Below are 18716 nucleotides of genomic sequence, written 5' to 3' on the forward strand. Positions count from 1 at the left end.
ACCTGCAATCTTTAACTTTATGGCCCAGCAATATCCAAATTTTCTATGAAAACAAGGAGAACAACTCAACTTGATGTGGGCAGTGCCAGGAGCAGCATCTGGCAAACCTAAAAAATGAGATGTCAACCTGGTTAAACGACAACACAGGGCTATGTACCTGCTGAACAGTGGAAGAAAAAAATGGGATAGACGGAGCTAACAAAATGCACTACAGCAACTTCAAAAGCAACTTCCACTCCTGCGAACTTCACCACTAAGAAGATGGGCAGCAGGCCCTTGAGAATCCCCACCTAAAATTACCTAAGTCATATTCTAACTTCACCAATGCCTCTATTGCCTCAGGAGGCTAAAGAAATTTGGCATATCCCCTTTGAACCTCACCAATTTTTATCAATGCACCATAGAAAGCATCCTATCTGGATGCATCATGGCTTGGTATGGCAACTGCTTTGCCCAGGACCGCAAGAAACTTCAGAGAGTTGTGGACAGCCCAGCATGTCATGAAAATCAGCCTCCCCTCCATGGACTCTGTCTATACCTCTCACTGCCTTGGTGAAGCAGCCAGCATAATCAAAGGCCACTCTCACCCAGGTCATTCTCTCTTCTCCCCTCTCCCATCAGGCAGAAGATACAGGAGCCCAAGGGCACATACCACCAGGCTCATAGACAGCTTCTATCCCATGGTGATAAGACTATAGAACAGTTCCCTTATACGATGAGACGGGCTCTTGAGCTTACAATCTACCTTATGACCTTGCACCTTATTGTCTACCTGCAATGCACTTCCCTGTAGCTGTGACACTTCACTCTGTATTCTGTTATTATTTTTACCCTGTACTACCTCAATGCACTCTGTACTACCTCAATGCACTGTGTATGAATTGATCTGTATGAACGGTATGCAAGACCAGCTTTTCACTGTACCTCAGTACAAGTGACAATAATAAACCAATACCAATTTGGAGATGTGTCATCCTTCCTTCATTGTCACTGGGTTTGCATCTTGGAACACTCTACCTAGGTGTTGTGCTCTATCTGTTAGTTTAATCTTTACCAAAAAATACACCATATCTTTAGTACACAAGTACAGCAGATCAAGAAGAAAGCTCATTGCCACTTCCTCAAGGGCAATAAGGGATGGACATTAATTGTTGGGCTTCCCAGCAACAATACTATCACCTACCTGACAACCAGGCCTGCCTGTCCACAAAAAGATAGAATAATTTTTCACCTCATCAGTTTGATCTCAATTGGCAGGAAAATGAAGGCTTATCAACTTTTCTAGGAACACTTTCTCACCAATAAACTGTTCACTTAGGAAATTACAAGGATCACTTGGCTTCAGATCTCATTACAACCTTGGTAAAAACATGGAAAAGAAGTTTGAATGCTGTTGACCAAGGAAGCATTTGATCAAGCATGGCAACACGGAGCTCTTGTAAAAAATGGAACCAAGGGGAAATCAAAGAGAAAACTACCTACCGGCTGCAATCATATTTCACACAAAAGAAGATGGTGGTACGTGTAGGAGACCAATCATTTCATCCCATTTCTTGCAGAAGCTCATTAGGTCACTGTTACTTGCCACAGTTTCCTACTTTCTGTCCTTCTGTACTTTAATATACTGGGAACTGCCCATTCTTTCACAGAGTTAACACAAGGGCCCACATATTGCCCTTCCCTGCAGAGGTTCTAGCAGCTTTGCCCTCAGGGGTCAGTGTTGGGATCAGTACTCATCAATATTACTGATCCTGGTGCACTATGCGCCTGGGTGTCACATGTCAGGAAAGATGCTAAGGCTTCAGAAAGTGTAGAGAAGAGGTTTTCCAGAAAAGCATCAGGAAACAAAAACAATGCAATTACTTGGACTGGGGACTTCAATTACTTGGAAGGTCTGGGCATTTTCTCCTCAGTGATAAGGGGAGGACCAATGGAGGCATCAAAAATCATGAATTGTCTTAATGAAATAAGGAGAAATTCTCTCCAGTTTTGCAAGGGTCAGGAATCAGAGGGGATAGATTTAATACAATGGCTAAATAAACCACAAGTAATATAAAGGAAACATTTTACTTTGAATACCTCTCTGGAATGCACTGCCTGAATAGGTGGTGAATGCAGATTCAATAATTACCATTGAAAAGAAATTATTTACTTGAAAGAAAATCTGTATGGTCAAGTAGAACAAGCCAGGCGAATAATAGAAATTGGGTAGCTCCTTCAGACAGCTGGTTCAAACAAGATGGGCCTGAACGATCTTCTGAACCGTATGATCCTATAATTCTACCACCACTGTGCAATAAAGTAGTTTTAAGAGTGTTTACAAGTTCTAGGGAATGAAGGGTAAAAAAAAACCCAACCTTTGGCGGGAACAGTTATTTTACAAATCAAATTGCTTTAAGAATTTCAGACATATTATTGTCAGGAGGGAGTTAAAAACAATTTGAGGCTTGAAACTGCCTACATCCTTATCTCTTATCTGTTCCTCTAATGTGAATATGTGCATTATGAATCCTTATTGATTGAAATAAAATCAAATATATTACACTTTTATTATTCTTCAATATTAAGCTTTGCTAAATTACAGCTTAATATTCATTTACTACTCTATAAATGTTATTATTTTCTAACAGGATTAGGGAGACGAATATTGAACCTAGATTTTAATTACGGTCTGAACTGATATTGTCATCAAGATCCATGCCGTGCGTCATCAAACAGTAAAAACCTAGTGTTGTGACCAATAGACAGATAAAGGAGGCCCAAAGCCAGTGTCTGGACATAAATCTATGTCTGGATGGATCAGTCTAGAGTTTTTTTTAAACAAAAAAGCAGATTCTGAGTGCACAAGTCAATGAAAATAAGTGAGTAGGTGGTGCAAGGAATATGTCACAACTTCTAGCCAAAGGAGAGGGGATAATATAATTCTCGACTGTACTTTATAAACTACCAGTTAAATATTGTTATGTATTAATCCTTGTTCATGCCAAATAACTATAAAGGAAATAATGTCAGCATTTAATAATTAAACAGTTTTCCTCTGTGAAACAATCTCTCTCTCCCCGATACCATGATTCTGCCAACATAAAGCACTCATAGGCTTCAAGATTAAATTTAATTACAAGGATTAATTAGAGTCATAGAGCACTATAGTCTACCTTACAATACAATAATTTTTAAAAAGTAGGTGATTTCTCCCCCTGCATGTCAATTTGAGTACAAATTATGGTACATTTTGTATTCCTGCATCCATGGGAAGCTAAATGATGACCTTTGTACAAGAGATCACATGCTCAGTGGGACACATCAAGCATTAACTCCTAGCCCATTTAAATGTACATGCTCAGCACCAGCCCAAACCTAGGCTTGATGTTAGAAGACCAGCAAGAATTGCTCAAGAAGCTGGTACTGCTGCCAATTATGTGACCCAAAATCATGACACCCCAACTTTAAATTCCCAGCATAGATCCTGCTGGAGCAACCCGAGACATTGGCCAAAGACACCCAAACAAGAGTTCAGCAAGTAATTGATGTTTGGCAAGTTGCCATCATCTTCAAATTAGAACTTGGAATTATTCCCTTTCCATTAAGGCAAACCACACCCCCCCCCCCCCCCCCCGCTGAGCTTAATTCAAAACAGGATACAAAGAGACAGAACGATGTGCTAATAAAGTAGCATCTCAACAACTACAATGATCCATTTAAACATGCATCTTATAACAGCCTGGAGAGAAATGGCCTTTCTTTTATCCAATCGGCAGCAAAATTATACCTGGGTTTCTGACGATAGGCGAGTTTTCCTACAATTCTTTTCATTGGTTTTGGCTCAGTGAGCTCACTACTATTTTGGATAGCACACCAGTCCAAGATTCTTCAGAATCTGGTGCAAAGTGGAAAAACCTGTTTCAATGTATAACCACTGAATGTCACAACCTTCAATATGTGCACAATGAAACAGATCTTCCTACATACACAGGATGTCATTAAGTGCTATTTCAGGTCAGTTAAGTTCATGGAGGCGTGGGACCAGACAACAGCTCAATGCAATGAAAGTGAATGCCGTTTTCCGACTCCTGCCCTGATAAAACACCCCCATCGCAATTTACCAAATCTAATTCCCCCCAGCAACCAGATAACATGGATGGGAAAGAAACCAGTGACAGCAATAGGTTACCTGGACAAAGGTTGCTGAAGAAAGTCCCTAGTGCCCCAATTTTCCCAGTGACAAGCTGATAGTTAATTTCTTTCAGATGCTCTTTTGGACCGAGCATTCTTCCAGCCAAAAATCCAGCCTGACGTTTCCCTGGAGAAATAAGAGGTACATACAAATGGACAGTTGGAAACTGTTTAAAATATATTGTACACAGATCATTTGAGATTAACGTGCCTTCACCACACTCTCATAGGCAGCACCAACACCACTTATCTCATTCAGACTCTCCATCCTATCATATGTTCCCATACCTCCCTCCAACCCTCCCCCTTCTCTCCAAATTAAAACATAAATGATTCCTAAGCTATTAGCTTAATTGAAAGGTCATCAACTTGAAACATTAATTCTGCTTCTCCTTTCACAGATGCTCCCTGATCTGCTGAATATTCCCAGCATTTTATGTTTTTGCTTCAGATTTCCAGCACCTGCAGTAGTTTGCTTTTCGCTCACTGACTCTATATAGCTATGACACACATCAGCCACACGTTAGTAAGCTATTTTGGCTGCAGAGTTATATCAGTTGTATACAGTTATTTCCACAAAAGGGCACGTCTGTGTTTGCATTCTGTGGATAAGGGCATCTTCAAAAAACCTGGTGGGACAGATTGGCGAGCTTGATCAATGATGGTAATACTGCTGGGGCCTTTTATTGAACTGGAATTGCTGATAAAAAAGGCTTACATCAATCTCCTCCAGCCACCTTGCATTCAACTCTCTGAACTCTCAACAGCTGGGGGGAGGGGGTGGGAGAGCCTGCAGTAAGGAAGAGGGAGCTCGGCAGAGAGCAGAGCCGAGGGAGACACAGGAGTAGTAGTCGTGTACCCGTTGGCACTTAAAGTGCTACTAGTTTTCAGTCTTTATGAATAATGTGAGTAATGCCTCTATTTTTATACAAGAAAAGGTTCTCTTCCTTGTAGCTACATTGAGAGATTTAAGTGATAGGCTGAATGTTTCCCAGATTTCCAGAGGGAAAACGTAATTTGCCAAGAGTCTCTACTTGCTGTGCTGCACTATAACATGGATTTTAATGAAGCTAATTGACAAATAATTTTTAGTTATTCATGCCAATTATGTGATCAATTTTCTAGTATTGGAAATACAATCCAATTTCTGTTCCATTGTTTTTTTTTGTCATAATAACAACTAAGATGGAGAAAAGATAGAAAGATCGAGTGAACAGAAAGACACACTGAATAAAATCATTGTTCATTTAGCTGCATTGGATAAATTGTGTTGTTGATTACAATATGTGCTAGGAAAGTGTTAATTAGAAGTTGATGTTTACAGTCCCAGTAGTGTCTGCTCCAATGAGACTTCTTTGATGACTAGTGCATCTCAACAATTCACCACTGACAACACCTCTCTGCTTGTGACCTTTAATCAAAAATGTTGAAAACACTAAGTCACAAGAACATCAGTTTTTACAGGTTTCCCTCAAGTGACACATCATCCATACTCGGATTTACAGGACCATTCCTTCACTATTTCTGTGCGTAATACCTGGACCTCTTTTTTAGGACTGCAGAAATTGACGTGAGCCACCTACACTACGGATTTGAGTCTGTAATCCAAAGTAGTACTTCACTGTAGTAATAAAGATGTGGTTCTCTATCAGAGGTGCAGTTTTTATGATGAGTGTCCTATCTGCATCCGTAGTTTGACATAACAGATCCTGAGCCGCTATTCAAAGTGGAAAGGTTGTATCCTTGGGATTCTGAATAATATTTATTCCCCAATCAGCATCAATCTGAACAAAGCTGATTTAGCTCATTGCTATTTATGGAAGCTTGCTGCGTGCAAATTGATTGCCTTGCTTCTTGCATTACAACAGAGAAAGCATTTCAAAAAGATGTTTAATTGGCCATAAAGAACTGTGGAATATCCCAAGAGCATGAAAGACTTGATTTAAGTGCAAATTCTTTTCAGCTTAACAGTTAGACCCAGTCAAATATTCCCCTGACAAATTCCAGTTGGTGTGGCTGTATTTCAGAACACAAAGAAATTTGAGCAAAACACATTAACTGTGGAAATATATTATAATGCAATTTCACCTTAATTGAGAAAAATGAATGATGTAGTAATTTCTGTCCATAAGCAAAATACTGTGGATGCTGGAAACCTACTGTGCGATAATGCCAACACAGACACATTGAAATGCCACTTCTGGAAATCTATAATACTGAGGAAGCATCACAAAAAATTTGCAGTTATTGTATCATCTTCAGTATAGTGAAAAGTACCTCGGTGCACAAAAGATGCATTACCAAAAAGATATGACACAGAACCAAATGGAGGTATCAGCACAGGAGTGAGAGTTGGGAAGTAATAATCCAGAAGTCATAAAGGTTAAAACTGGTTAAAAGTAGACAGAGAAGAATGAACCCAGGCAAAGGTAGTCCATCCAGCTGGGCAAGGGAGGGGAGATGGTGGAGGAGGTGTGTTCAACCATGTGAAATTCTGTAAAAAAGATTGTGAAGAATGTGGGGGGAGAGGGCAGAGGGGGAATGGTTTACCATGTTCATAGTCATATAGGATGTCATTTGTAACTTCGGCAAGGAACCGTTGCAGTACTATGGTGGGGTAGGAACGCTGGCGAGGGAGATTCATAAAGGGAGTTGTGGAATAAATGGACATGGATTTGGAAACTGGCTATATGCTGACATATTAAGGCAAGGCCAAAACTAACCCTCACATTTTATTAGTAAATTATTCTGCTCAAGTTTCAAGAATGTCAAATACTGACCTGTTACCACCACACACGACTCAGTGCTTTGGTTCTTAGTGGTGCAAATGATTACCACAAAATTCTTTCCTTGTAATTGACCCTCACCAAGAAGTTTAAATGTTTCTGTAAGGCCTTCTGCCAATGAATTTGTCCAGTCAATGATCTTGACAACATCCTTGCAGGAACTGGCTGCTAATTTGGCCAACCAGGTGAGCTGACTTGGGGTGACCACCAAGGCCTGTGACGACACATATGGTCCTAACTGAGAAACTGCTTGCTGGTAATGTTTGGTTTCGGTAAGATTCGGTTCCTGCCATGCTCTCACCAATACATGTTCCAAATCCTCAATCAAAGGGACCTGGTCTGGTTCTAGGAGTCAAAAAATAAATAAGTTCAAATATATAAGATTTCGAATGGTACAGAAAACTAATCCCTTACTATTTTCAATAAAAATAGGAAACATGACTTAGTAAAGGAAGAACTGGATTATAAACAGTAGTTTAGTTCATACAATTAAACCAGTGTATGACCAGCAGATACCAGAACTTCTCTAAACAGAGCTTCTCTGGGCTGAAGGGCCTGTACTGTGCTGTGCTGTAATGTTCTATGTTCTACACCTTAATGTGGGAATGAAGTATTTCTTCATTTAGCAACATACTGTGCATCAACAGATCATCGATATTATTCGGAGCAGCCAATGAAAAATGAATATGAATTAAAGGAAGAAATGTGAAATCAATGAATAACTGAGAGATTTTAGTCCCTATTTTACAGCCCCATTGACAGAAACAGAAATCAGAAAAACCGCAGTAATTGATGTGCCAATTTGCAATACTCCACATTTTGCATCCTTAGATTTTAACACTTCTTCAATCTCCTCTCCTGCCATGCAGGAATTCATTATGGAAGTCGAGGTTTGCAACAATACTGGTTATGCGAATCAGGTAGTTTGGGTTCAGATCCCACTCTGGAAACATGAACAAAAAAAGTGGACTAACACTTTATTGCAGTTCTGGAAGAATGCTGAATTGTTGGATGTGGTGTCTTTCAGGCAAGATATTGACCTTTCAAATCACATGACATAAAACATTCCACAACCCCATTTCAAATCCCTTTGCCCTACTTGATGTCTATCCCTTAAACACTTACAATGATAATCCACGAATTATCACACTGCTGTCTGTAGGATTTTGACTTGGGCAAGTTGGCTGCCTTGTTTCTTAAAAGGACTACGCAATTCCAAGACTTTTTCTTAAATAAGCATGGGACATTGAACATATTGTTCCAAATACATTGACTTCTTGATTTAAGTACAGGCATATATGGTGGAGTATTGTTCTGAATATTTTAGGGCAAGTCCATTACAAAATCTTGAATTATTGAAAACAACAAAAAAAATTGAGGTATTCATGATATTATTGCAACAACAGCAGCAACACTATGTACTTATCTAACATTTTAAAAGAGAGTGGCTTGGAATATTATCTGAAGTTTGATCTAGAACTCCATTAGGAAGTACTAGGGTAGGCAAACAAATGCTTGGTCAAAGAGGCAGACTTTAAGGTGCACCTTAATGGAGGAGGAGTGAGAGAAGAGCAGAGGGGTTTAAGAAAGAAACTCCAGGGTTAAAGCATTTCGTATACTCACTTTTTTCTAGAAACTATACTTATAATCAAGATAACTGAACTCTACTATGTGAAGAATTTAATAACTCAAATAGAAACAATCTAATACAATTGTTTTTGAATCACTTACCAAGTTGAACTAGATAGTACACTGTTAGTAAGATCTGCATCTCGACAGACATTACCATGGTCACAGATGTACAATGCTGCTCATATACTCTGGGTAAAGACTGTGTGTTTCCATAGCAATTCTGCAGCAATGGACTGACCACTACATCATTCAGATTACCACAAAGGTAAGGAAAGCTTCCATGACCTAAAAAAAAGATTTTTTTTTATATTTATCTTGTCATTTTACAATTATTAATTATTTCCTTTTATTTCACTATAGGTATTATTCAGATTTAAAGACAGTTTAAATTAAAGTTTCTTTACAATTATAAGAGAATAATTCCACTGAAAGTTCTATCTTCAGTACATAAACAATTCTTCTTCTAGTAGGTTTGGCATACCAAGTGATTAAAAAATACTTAGCAAATTGTAGACTATGGCTATGTGATGATATTACCTCAATGAACTCATTGACCCTCCCAGTCCCACAAGAGGATAGGCCAAGCTAACATCTGGGAAAACTGAAGTCCCACCTCCAACCCTCCATGCCAATCATAATGTTAGTGCAGTGATTCAGGTTCTGGTGTAGATCTCTAAAAGCAGCAGGGGTCAATTTAAGATGCAAAAGGTAACATCTGATTGATATATTGGTGCCTCAATTAAATTGTGAATTGGAAGGAGTAATGAAATATAGGGACAGGCCAGAAGGGGCCCAGTTGATCTTAGCTAATAAAAACCTCTCAATTGCTCAGGGAGTGCTTCTCCTAGGATCCTCAATGAATTACTCAGTCACCCAATGTGAAGAGATCCAATCTTTCCCCAACCTAATTGCAATTACCAAGATAATTCCTTCTGGTCACAGCCAAGGACCGTGCCTATGGGCCCAGAGCTTTTGATGGACAAATTCTTGCATGTGTCTGCCCAAGTTGTGAATGTGACCAGATGCAGGGCAGAAGTCCAGGAAGTTTAATTTAAACCAGGCTTTGCCAATAAGATTGGCAGAGGCTCCGCAGTCCCAGCCAGTCTCCAAGTACCCCCCTCTACAGGGCCCACTGAACCTACTTTTCAGCCAGAATAGAGACCAGAATGTCCAGTTCATTTCATTTGTATTCATTTACCTTTAAAGATTACAGGTCGGGTCCCGCAAATTTTAAGTAAATTGTCAGGTACAACCACAGGCTCCTCGGAAGCTGTAAGTGGAGAAGGAGCTGGTCCCAAATGGCTGGACTGAGTCATGCAAGTCATTTCCACATGTTCTGCAAGTAGCAAGAGGAGTCAATGAATTTTATGGAAGACTTACAGTCAGCAGTCCAGCATACAATGCAAGTGCAGATGTACTTTTCCTGTGTTAACCAAGATAAGGTAATAAGATAATGCTGATTGACAGCATATCCTTAGGCATCCCCCAACTAATGTACGTAGATGAAAAGCAAAATACAGCAGACACTGGAGATTTGTGATGAAAGGTGATTGGCCCAAGGTATTAAAACTGTTGCCCTCTCTGCCTGTGGAACTTTAGCTAACTTTATGTAATTTTCCATGACTTTGCTTGCATATAGTCTGGCAGAAGGGGAAAAGGTAAATGATACAAGCTGTATAGTTTAATGGAACTATAATGGAAGAGAAATCAGTATAAATTGTACAATCTTGGCAACCTTTATCAGCAGATGTTTAGGAAAACTTTTCTTTTTATTTACTGGAATTGGACATTGCTGGTAGGGCCAGCGTTTATCATCCACCCTTTAGTGTCCTTGAGAAGGTAGTGGTGAGACACTGTTTAGGTCCATCAGGTGGAGGTACTACTACAGCAATGCTGGGGCTGGGACTTCCAGGATTTAGACACAGCATTGATGAAGGAATGGTGATATACTTTTAAATCGGGATAGCGCAAGACTTGAAGGGAAAGCTGCAGGTGCAGGGTTCCTATTTTCACCTTGGATCCAATTTTTAAAATGGAAAGCAACTTCCAGGAAAAAAAAGTTCTTCCCAATCAGAAAAATCAAGAAATATCTTTAACATGGCAGGAGCTGTTTCACGATTGACAGAACAACAGCTGATACATGCGACAAAGTGCCATACCTGTTCTGATAAAAGATCCTTGACCTGATATTGTAACTCTGTTTCTCTTTCCACTGCTGCTGCCAGACATGATGAATGTTTGCAACATTTTCTGTTTTTATTTCAGATTTCCAGATTAGCAATGTTTTGATTTCCAACCAACAATAACTTATTGGTCAGCTGATTCTACCCAGCAGGTGAGTTAACAAAGGAAAGAAACAGCCTTCAATCTGCAGATTGGGAGTGGCAATCCATCAGGCAGAAACACACATCAACAAGAGTACAATCGGCCCAGTATGCCATCACTAACATCTTGGGAGACATGCACTGAGGCTGCACCACTACCATAACAGCTTTTCCCCCAGAGAGCAGCTACCAGCACTTCCTACAGCAGTGGCAGCACCTGGACCAACATTATCAGAAGGACATTAACAGTACTTTTGCTGACCCAAAATCCAAATCCAAAGTGGAAAAAAATTCTCATGAATGTCAGACCTAAAGCTTCAGCTTGTACAACAAACTGTTACATCTTAACAAGAAACTGTCCCTTCCACAATTATCCATTAACTACTCTAAACCAAAATATTCTGAAAGGCACCAGATCTCTGAAACTTAGCACCTTTTATTTCACTGTTAATATTTTCATTATTAACTTCCATTGTTTATTTAGTTTGCTGGTTTACATGGTTGTGCATTATTTGTTTTTTCTTTCAAGTAACTAAATAAATATGCAGAAAATAATTGTGGTGAAGTATTATTCATTAATGCGTAACATAAAGGGACATATTCAATCTGTCGCAAGGATTTGAAATGGTCACGATATCTGGACTCTACTGTGAGCTACAACATAATATTTACAAGGAAGGCTTAGAGCAAATGCATTTGCTTTCTTGAAAACACATTTAAGTTATGGTGCATTTCCAAAACTGGAAAATTAGTACTTTTCAAACTTTGTTTATTTCAAGTAGTTCCAACACATCTCTTCAAAAACTTTCCTAATTGACATAAATGGAAAAAAGTCTTTTGTCTACAAAGCCACTAATGCTCCCTGCTCTTAAGTGCATCTAGTTGCCTATAAAATGAATGCCAGAGTAAACATGGCAGAACAATAGTTAAGTACGTGTAAATCAAAATGAAAAACATTCTTAAATTTTCTATTAAAAAAGTGGAATGAATCACTGATGATGAAACAGCACTGATTAGAAACTGTTGTTATGCCTTCAATTTAAGACAATTCTACTGAATATCTTAAGACCTATAAATGTCAAATTAATCTTGCACTTATACAGAGTCAAGATTGGCCTGTGTCTGGGGACTGAAAGTTTGTATGAAGGAGATGAACATCCTTAAAGGCCCATCATGGAATCTATAAAATGTTAGGGCAGTTGTGCAACATATTGTTGTGAAATTGCATGGAAATACATTGAACAAATGATGCAAATAGCAAACTTGGTAACACCCAGCAAGGCATTCACTCAGTTGTAAAGAGAGAACTGAACCACAACTGGCAATTGAGGGTCACAGAACCATATAGCATTGAAACAGGCCCATGCTGACCAAGTTTTTAAGAACATTGATGAAATACATTCCATGATAAAGGCTGGAAGGAAAGGAACCTTGAACAAAACATCATTTCTCTACTCCCACCTGGCCAGAATAACCACCAATAAAACAATCTTCTGGAAAACACGAATTTATAGTGCAGTAACAAAGTAGAACAAAAACAGAAACTGAAAGTTGAGAATGTTATTGATATGTCATACCAGTTTTGTTTCCTGAATTCTGAGGAGGTGGATTGCTCTGAATGGAGCTCGTCTCTGCTGCTGATGGGGAATCTGGTGACCAACCCCTGTGGCGCTTCTTTGGAGGACCTGAATTAGCTAAGTTGCCTGAAAAGATACCAACAATCAAGATAATGGCATTTACTTATTCTGACCACAATTCCATGGCTGCAGCTAAGCAAAACCAAAGGTCATAACAAAGATTTTTAGCAACAATTGGTATTTTATAATCATACAGATATTTTTCAGAGCCTACTCAGTACACGTTTGTTGTCATACTAGGCATTTTACAAATTTGACTATACTTCAAAAGTAGGCCCTAAAAACTTTAGGAATTTGAAATGCATTATTAATTCACATCTTTATGTGTCTCATGTGAAGCATGGCATCTATGATGTTACTACACTCCTTAAGTACTACACAGCAGTAAAAGCCTAGACCTTTATGTTCAAGTATCTAGAGCAAGCTTGAATCCGTAACCTATAGGAAAGTGCTAACTAGCAGACGAGAGCTGTAACCAAAAAGAAGCTGTCAATGCACACAATTATATACCTATTACTGAAGGCCTTGACATATTCTGCGTGGGTACATTGTTGACTTTCATTGCATTTTGGTGTCTGGATGATTCTCTGTTGTTATGAGTTACAGAAACTCCTGGAGCAGCTCGAGCAAGAGCCTGATCTGCTGGTGAACCTGTAATTACAAACTTATCTTGTCAATGGTTTACCTCTTAACAGAACAGAACTTCAGCAAACAGGGAAATAAGATGACATTATATTGCTAATAGTTTACATAATTTTCCAATTAGTATAGTGCCAAAAAAGTACTAATAGGCAATGACAAAATTAGGAAAAGATTCCTGGGAAAACCCAGAAGCAGTAAGGCATGCAGGCCTAGAATTACTTTCAGTTACCAAAATATTTTATTCTGACATTAGACACTTAACTGTGGTTTGTGTAGGGCACCAAACTGGTTCTGGGTCCTCTGTGACAATGATGTTCTTATGGACAGAGGTGTCCGAGCACACAAAGTGATGTCAAATGCTGTTCAGACATCATTAGATATCATTCTGGCTTCATTGTAGTTTGATGCACGGATCCTCATGCAATGGGTTCTCATTAAGATTTTTATGTCCCTCACATCTATCTTACCTGCCATCCTCACCTCACTGTGGTCACCATCACTACCACGCCAGCATGCATCATCATCCCTTCCAACAATGGGAACATGACTCTGGCCCCAAATGGTACCAAAGTCTGATCCTTGATGTCCACAGCTCTTCTCTGACTGAAACTTACTCTGTTTCCCTGTCCTCACCCCGAACAACCCCAAAGCACAAAACAGAAATTACGACTTTAGTACCACAAAAAATGCAAAGCATTAGGCAGCAATAAGTTTTGGGATCTTTGCATAAATGTAAGAAACTAAACAGTGCTACAGCAGAGTAGTTGTACAAATTTACACAATTTGGAGCCTCAGTTGCATTTAGTCCATGATCAGAATGGTGGCTGGGCTAGGGGGCTGATTCAATTCAACTCTGAAATGATGTTAAGAAATTCTTAAAAAATCATCTAGATTACTCTAATGTTATGCTGACTTTCTGATCACCTTTTCTCCCTCTGTCTGACTCTAATAATCACCTTAACTGATGTAAAATTGGCAGGTTTGTCATTACCTGGTTTCTCCCCCTCTTCAATATTACAATCCATAGGAAAAATTACTGAAAAGAGACAGCTTTGGAAAATCATGATTAACACTCCTGTAACTTCCTTATCTATTTGCTGGGGCAGAAATCATCAGATCCTGAAGAGTTGATCCTGATGCCTGGCAGGTGAGACCCTACATCAAGAATGTGGATATAACAAATCAGGCTTATTTGTCTTACTTCTGCTTTTCAGACAAGTTTAAAAGCATAATCAATGGACAGCACCATGAGCATGGGCACAAATGAGATGACAGAAGGTCAAGTCCTTCTATAATACTATCTAATCCACTTCTAAGACTTACCTTTCCATTAACTCCAATAGAAGGGAGAAGCTTGCAGGGTGAAAGAAGCACAACTACCTCTGAAGTGCACAGGCCAATGTTAGAATTCACCCTGCCACTGCCTCCTCTGGTTGGGCTTACAGATTTTCAAATTTAAATTATTCAAAAGGGGACCAAAAGAATACCATTAATGGAATAAAAGGTTGCAGCACCTGCTTGCTGAAATCCAGTTGACATACTTTGATTAGTTCCAGCAATGCTTTCTGCTGACGACACTGTAGTGGATGAGGCTGGGCTCTCGGGAGGTTGTGAGGGAACACTAGAGGTGGAACTAGAGCCCGATTGCTGTGTCCTGCCCTCTGTTAAAATTAAAAGTGTATTCTTAATAACAAAGACACTTTGAATCCTTAGTCTTACAAACAAGTTTTGCTTCAGATACACTAGGAAACTATCATCAATCCAAAAGCATCTGCAAAAACTTGCAATATCCTATGATCTACAATATAGAAAAGCTTTGCCGGAACCTGACCAGTCAAAAACTGACAGTGAAACAAAAAAGACTGTTGAACAGGGTGATGAAAAGTTTGGTCAGAGATAGTTTTAAAGTGCATCTTAAAAGGAGAAAAGAGAAGTGATGAGATGGAAGGAATCATGGAGGCAGTTCCAGAGATAGGGCTCTCAATTGATTGAAGGCACGACCACCATTAATGGTGCAAACATAGTAGAGATTGGAAGAGTTCACAATAGGAAGACATAGTTATCATAGGGTGGTGGAGATGGAGAAGGCTTCTGAAATTGAGAGTGCTAAACTTAAAAATGAGGCATTGCGACTGGGGGTTTCACCACCTTAATTCTTCCTTTCAAAAGGTGAAACACACTTGTAAAAAAAATTCTTGATAAAGGAAGCATTTCAGGTCAAGTCCCCATAATCAACTAAAACCAGCATTTGCTTTGCAATGAATCTGTGCCAATGAATTTTCAACAAAATCTGCTGGGCATTGATGAAGCTCCTGCTCTAAATATTTATTTAAATCAAAATTCATTACCCAGATCTCACCTGTGCCCTTCCAACAGATTAAGGGCCCTTTAGTCAGACTGCCCTGTGCATTCTTAACCAGATAGCATTTTAGGTGCTTTTGTTTCTTGGGCTGCGTGGTCAACTTCAAGTTGATATGATTGGAAAACTCTGTGAAGTACCGAAATCCTTTCTCGCCACAGCCAACACAATTTCCAGAGAAACCTGGAGAAACATCGCGCATAAATGCAGTTAGCAGAAATAATGGGTTGTTGCATAATTTGAATAACCTCATTTGCCTTAAGGACTTACAGCTTGTCAATGAGGAGAATTTTATACCCCAGGTCTTAACTGCATTGTTAAAACTCAAAAGGAAAGAAGTCTCTTCAATAACTGCAGGTTCACAAGTTCATAAATAGAAACACAGCCATAATGTGTTCAAGGCTTATGCAAAACTTATTGGGGAAAACAAAAATGACCTGATATAGCTATAAGGCACTGAACAATCCACAATGACAGACTTGCAGGATGTACATACAAACTAATGAAGCTTCTCCTCCAAATGACAGTCACTCCTTACGCAAAAGGATTTCCAAGAATGTAAAAATTATCCTCATACTCCCATTTGCTTGCCTGCAACAAAACAACCATTCCAGGAAAGTGTTTCCTGCAAACTCAAGGATTCAAGAAAATATCCAAAATGTTGTGTGCATTAAAAAAAACTTCAATATGCAACTTTGATGGCATCTTCCCAACCTATGCCCTCTATCACCAAAGGCAAACAGCAGGTGCATTGAACCACAACCACCTGCAGGTTCCTGGCACAACTGACATGGGAATATATCACCATTCCTTCATTGTCACTGGATCCAAATCCTGGAACTCCTTAGCCAACACCAATCTTCACCAGAAAGACTGCAGTGGTTGAAGAGAGACACCACACCAATTGCTCAAGGACAAATAATGATGCATAAAAAAGTGCTGGCCTTGCCAGTAATGCCCTCATTCTGTAAATTAACAAAGAAAATGAAACTTCTAAGAAATTATTCAATCTTTTTTTTAAGCAAACACAAACTGGAGTCTTTAGTGAAGTCAGAAGTGTATAATTCAATTACAATGAAGATGAGTGGTGCCACAAATCGTACATGTACACACTCCACTATCGGACAGGCAGCGGCACATTATAGCCGTGTGTGCTGATTTGCACAATGACATTCTCTGCTTTATTGTAGGCTTCTCTCAGGAACCAAGTTGTATTCCTAATGCTGTGGAAATAGATCAAAGAGCACAAAATCCCCACTAATTAATCCCTAACTCCAATATAACATATTAATATTAGGAACAGGCCCATTACTCAGGTTTCTCTTCCATTCACTTAGCTCTGTACCTCAACTCTGTTTCTTATCTTTGTTCAACATGCCTTGAGAACTGTGTTTTGTCTCCAGATCTAATAAACTAAAGTTAACCTTTCAGATTGCCATGGTGAAACTTGAACTTACATCACCTGTTCAATAGTTCAGCCTCAAATGCACCTTTAACACAGAGAAATGATCCAAAGTTCTGCACAGAGGACAAAAAAGGGAAATGAACCAAATGAGGAGATAAATATACATGTGGAGGTGGGTGGGAGTGTTAAGGAGGAGGAAACACAAGGTAAAGAGCTGTGGTGAAGAGTCTGCAGCACAACGACTGTTGGTGGACAAATGGGAGGAGTGGCATGGGTTTCAAAATGCTCAGCAGCAGGAATAAAAGATAAATAGGCATGCATACTTTCTCCAAAGATAATGTCAAATCAAGCCATGCAGTTCCACACCTTGCATCTGAGCCAATCCCCACACCTTCAACTGTGTCAGGAAGTGGTGGAACTGGGTAGCCACTGCAGCAGGGGCCATAACGGAAGCAATTCCATGATCTTGTCAGGAAAGGACATCAACATAATTTGTTGACTGTGTTTTTCTCACCACAGATGCTGCCCAACCTGCTGAACATTTTCTGCTTTCATGACATTGGTTATACTTAACCTACTTAATATACTTAGGGTAAGGGGGATAGATGGGGCGGAGTTTGTTAGGTATGTCCAGGAAGGATTCCTGACACAGTATGTGGACAGGCCAACCACAGAAGAGGCCATACTGGACCTGGTACTAAGCAATGAGCCTGATCAGGTTTCAGATCTCTTGGTGGGAGAGCATTTTGGAGATAGTCACCATAACTCCTTGACCTTTACCATAGCCTTGCAAAGGGATAGGAGCAGACGATATGGAAAAGTACCGGGGAGGGGGGAGGATTATGATGCTATTAGGCAGGAACTTGGGAGCGTAAATTGGGAACAGATGTTCTTGGGGAAGTGCACAGCGGAAATGTGGAGGTTGTTTAAGGAATACTTGCATGGGGTTCTGGATAGGTTTGTCCAACTGAGGCAGGGTAAGGATGGTAGAGTGAAGGAACTGTGGTTGACAAGAGATGTACTGTAGAATATCTTGTCAAAAGGAAGAAAGGAGCTTACCTGAGGTTTAGAAAGCCTGGATCAGACAGGACTCTGGAGAGTTACAAGGTAGCCAGGAGGGAACTTAAGAATGAACTTAGAAGAGCTAGAAGGGGGCATAAGAGGTCCTTGGTGAGTAGGATCAAGGAAAACCCCAAGGCGTTCTACATGTATGTGAAGAATAGGAGGATGACTAGAGCGAGGGTAGGACCAATCAGGGATAAAAGAGGAAACGTGCCTGGAGTCGGAAGAGGTAGGGGAGGTCCTTAATGAATAATTTGCTTCAGTATTCACCAGAGAGAGAGACCTTGACGTTTGTGAGGATGGCGTACGACAGGCTGATATGCTAGGGCATGTCGACGTGAGGAAAGAGGATGTGCTGGAACTTTTGAAAAACATTAGGATAGACAAGTCACTGGGGCCTGACAAGGATATATCCAAGGTTGTTACAGGAAGCAAGGGAAGAGATTGCTGCACCTTTGGCAATGATCTTTGCGTCCTCACTGGCCACAGGAGTAATGCCAGATGATTGGAGGGTGGCAAATCTTGTTCGTTTAAGACAGGGAGTAGGGATAACCCTGGGAGTTACAGACCAGTGAGTCTTACTTCAGTGGTGGACAAATTACTGGAGAAGATTCTCAGAAATAGGATTAATGGGTATTTGGAGAAGCATAGGCTGATTAGGGACAGTCAGCATGGCTTTGTGAGGGGCAGGTCGTG

The 18716-nt window shown here is 39.8% G+C and overlaps 1 protein-coding gene across 1 annotated transcript in view; it reads right to left on the reverse strand.

Moving 5' to 3' along the window:
- The window catches only part of greb1 (growth regulating estrogen receptor binding 1), a 212903-nt gene that overhangs the window by 54491 nt on the left and 139696 nt on the right, over nt 1–18716 (reverse strand). The window contains 8 exon segments of the mRNA XM_052024566.1: nt 4172–4300; nt 6954–7304; nt 8691–8876; nt 9790–9927; nt 12493–12618; nt 13063–13203; nt 14709–14855; nt 15554–15736. Coding sequence (XP_051880526.1) covers nt 4172–4300; nt 6954–7304; nt 8691–8876; nt 9790–9927; nt 12493–12618; nt 13063–13203; nt 14709–14855; nt 15554–15736 — 1401 coding nt within the window.

The sequence above is a fragment of the Pristis pectinata genome, chromosome 10 (genome assembly GCF_009764475.1).
Source record: "Pristis pectinata isolate sPriPec2 chromosome 10, sPriPec2.1.pri, whole genome shotgun sequence".
Taxonomy (NCBI): Eukaryota; Metazoa; Chordata; class Chondrichthyes; order Rhinopristiformes; family Pristidae; genus Pristis; species Pristis pectinata.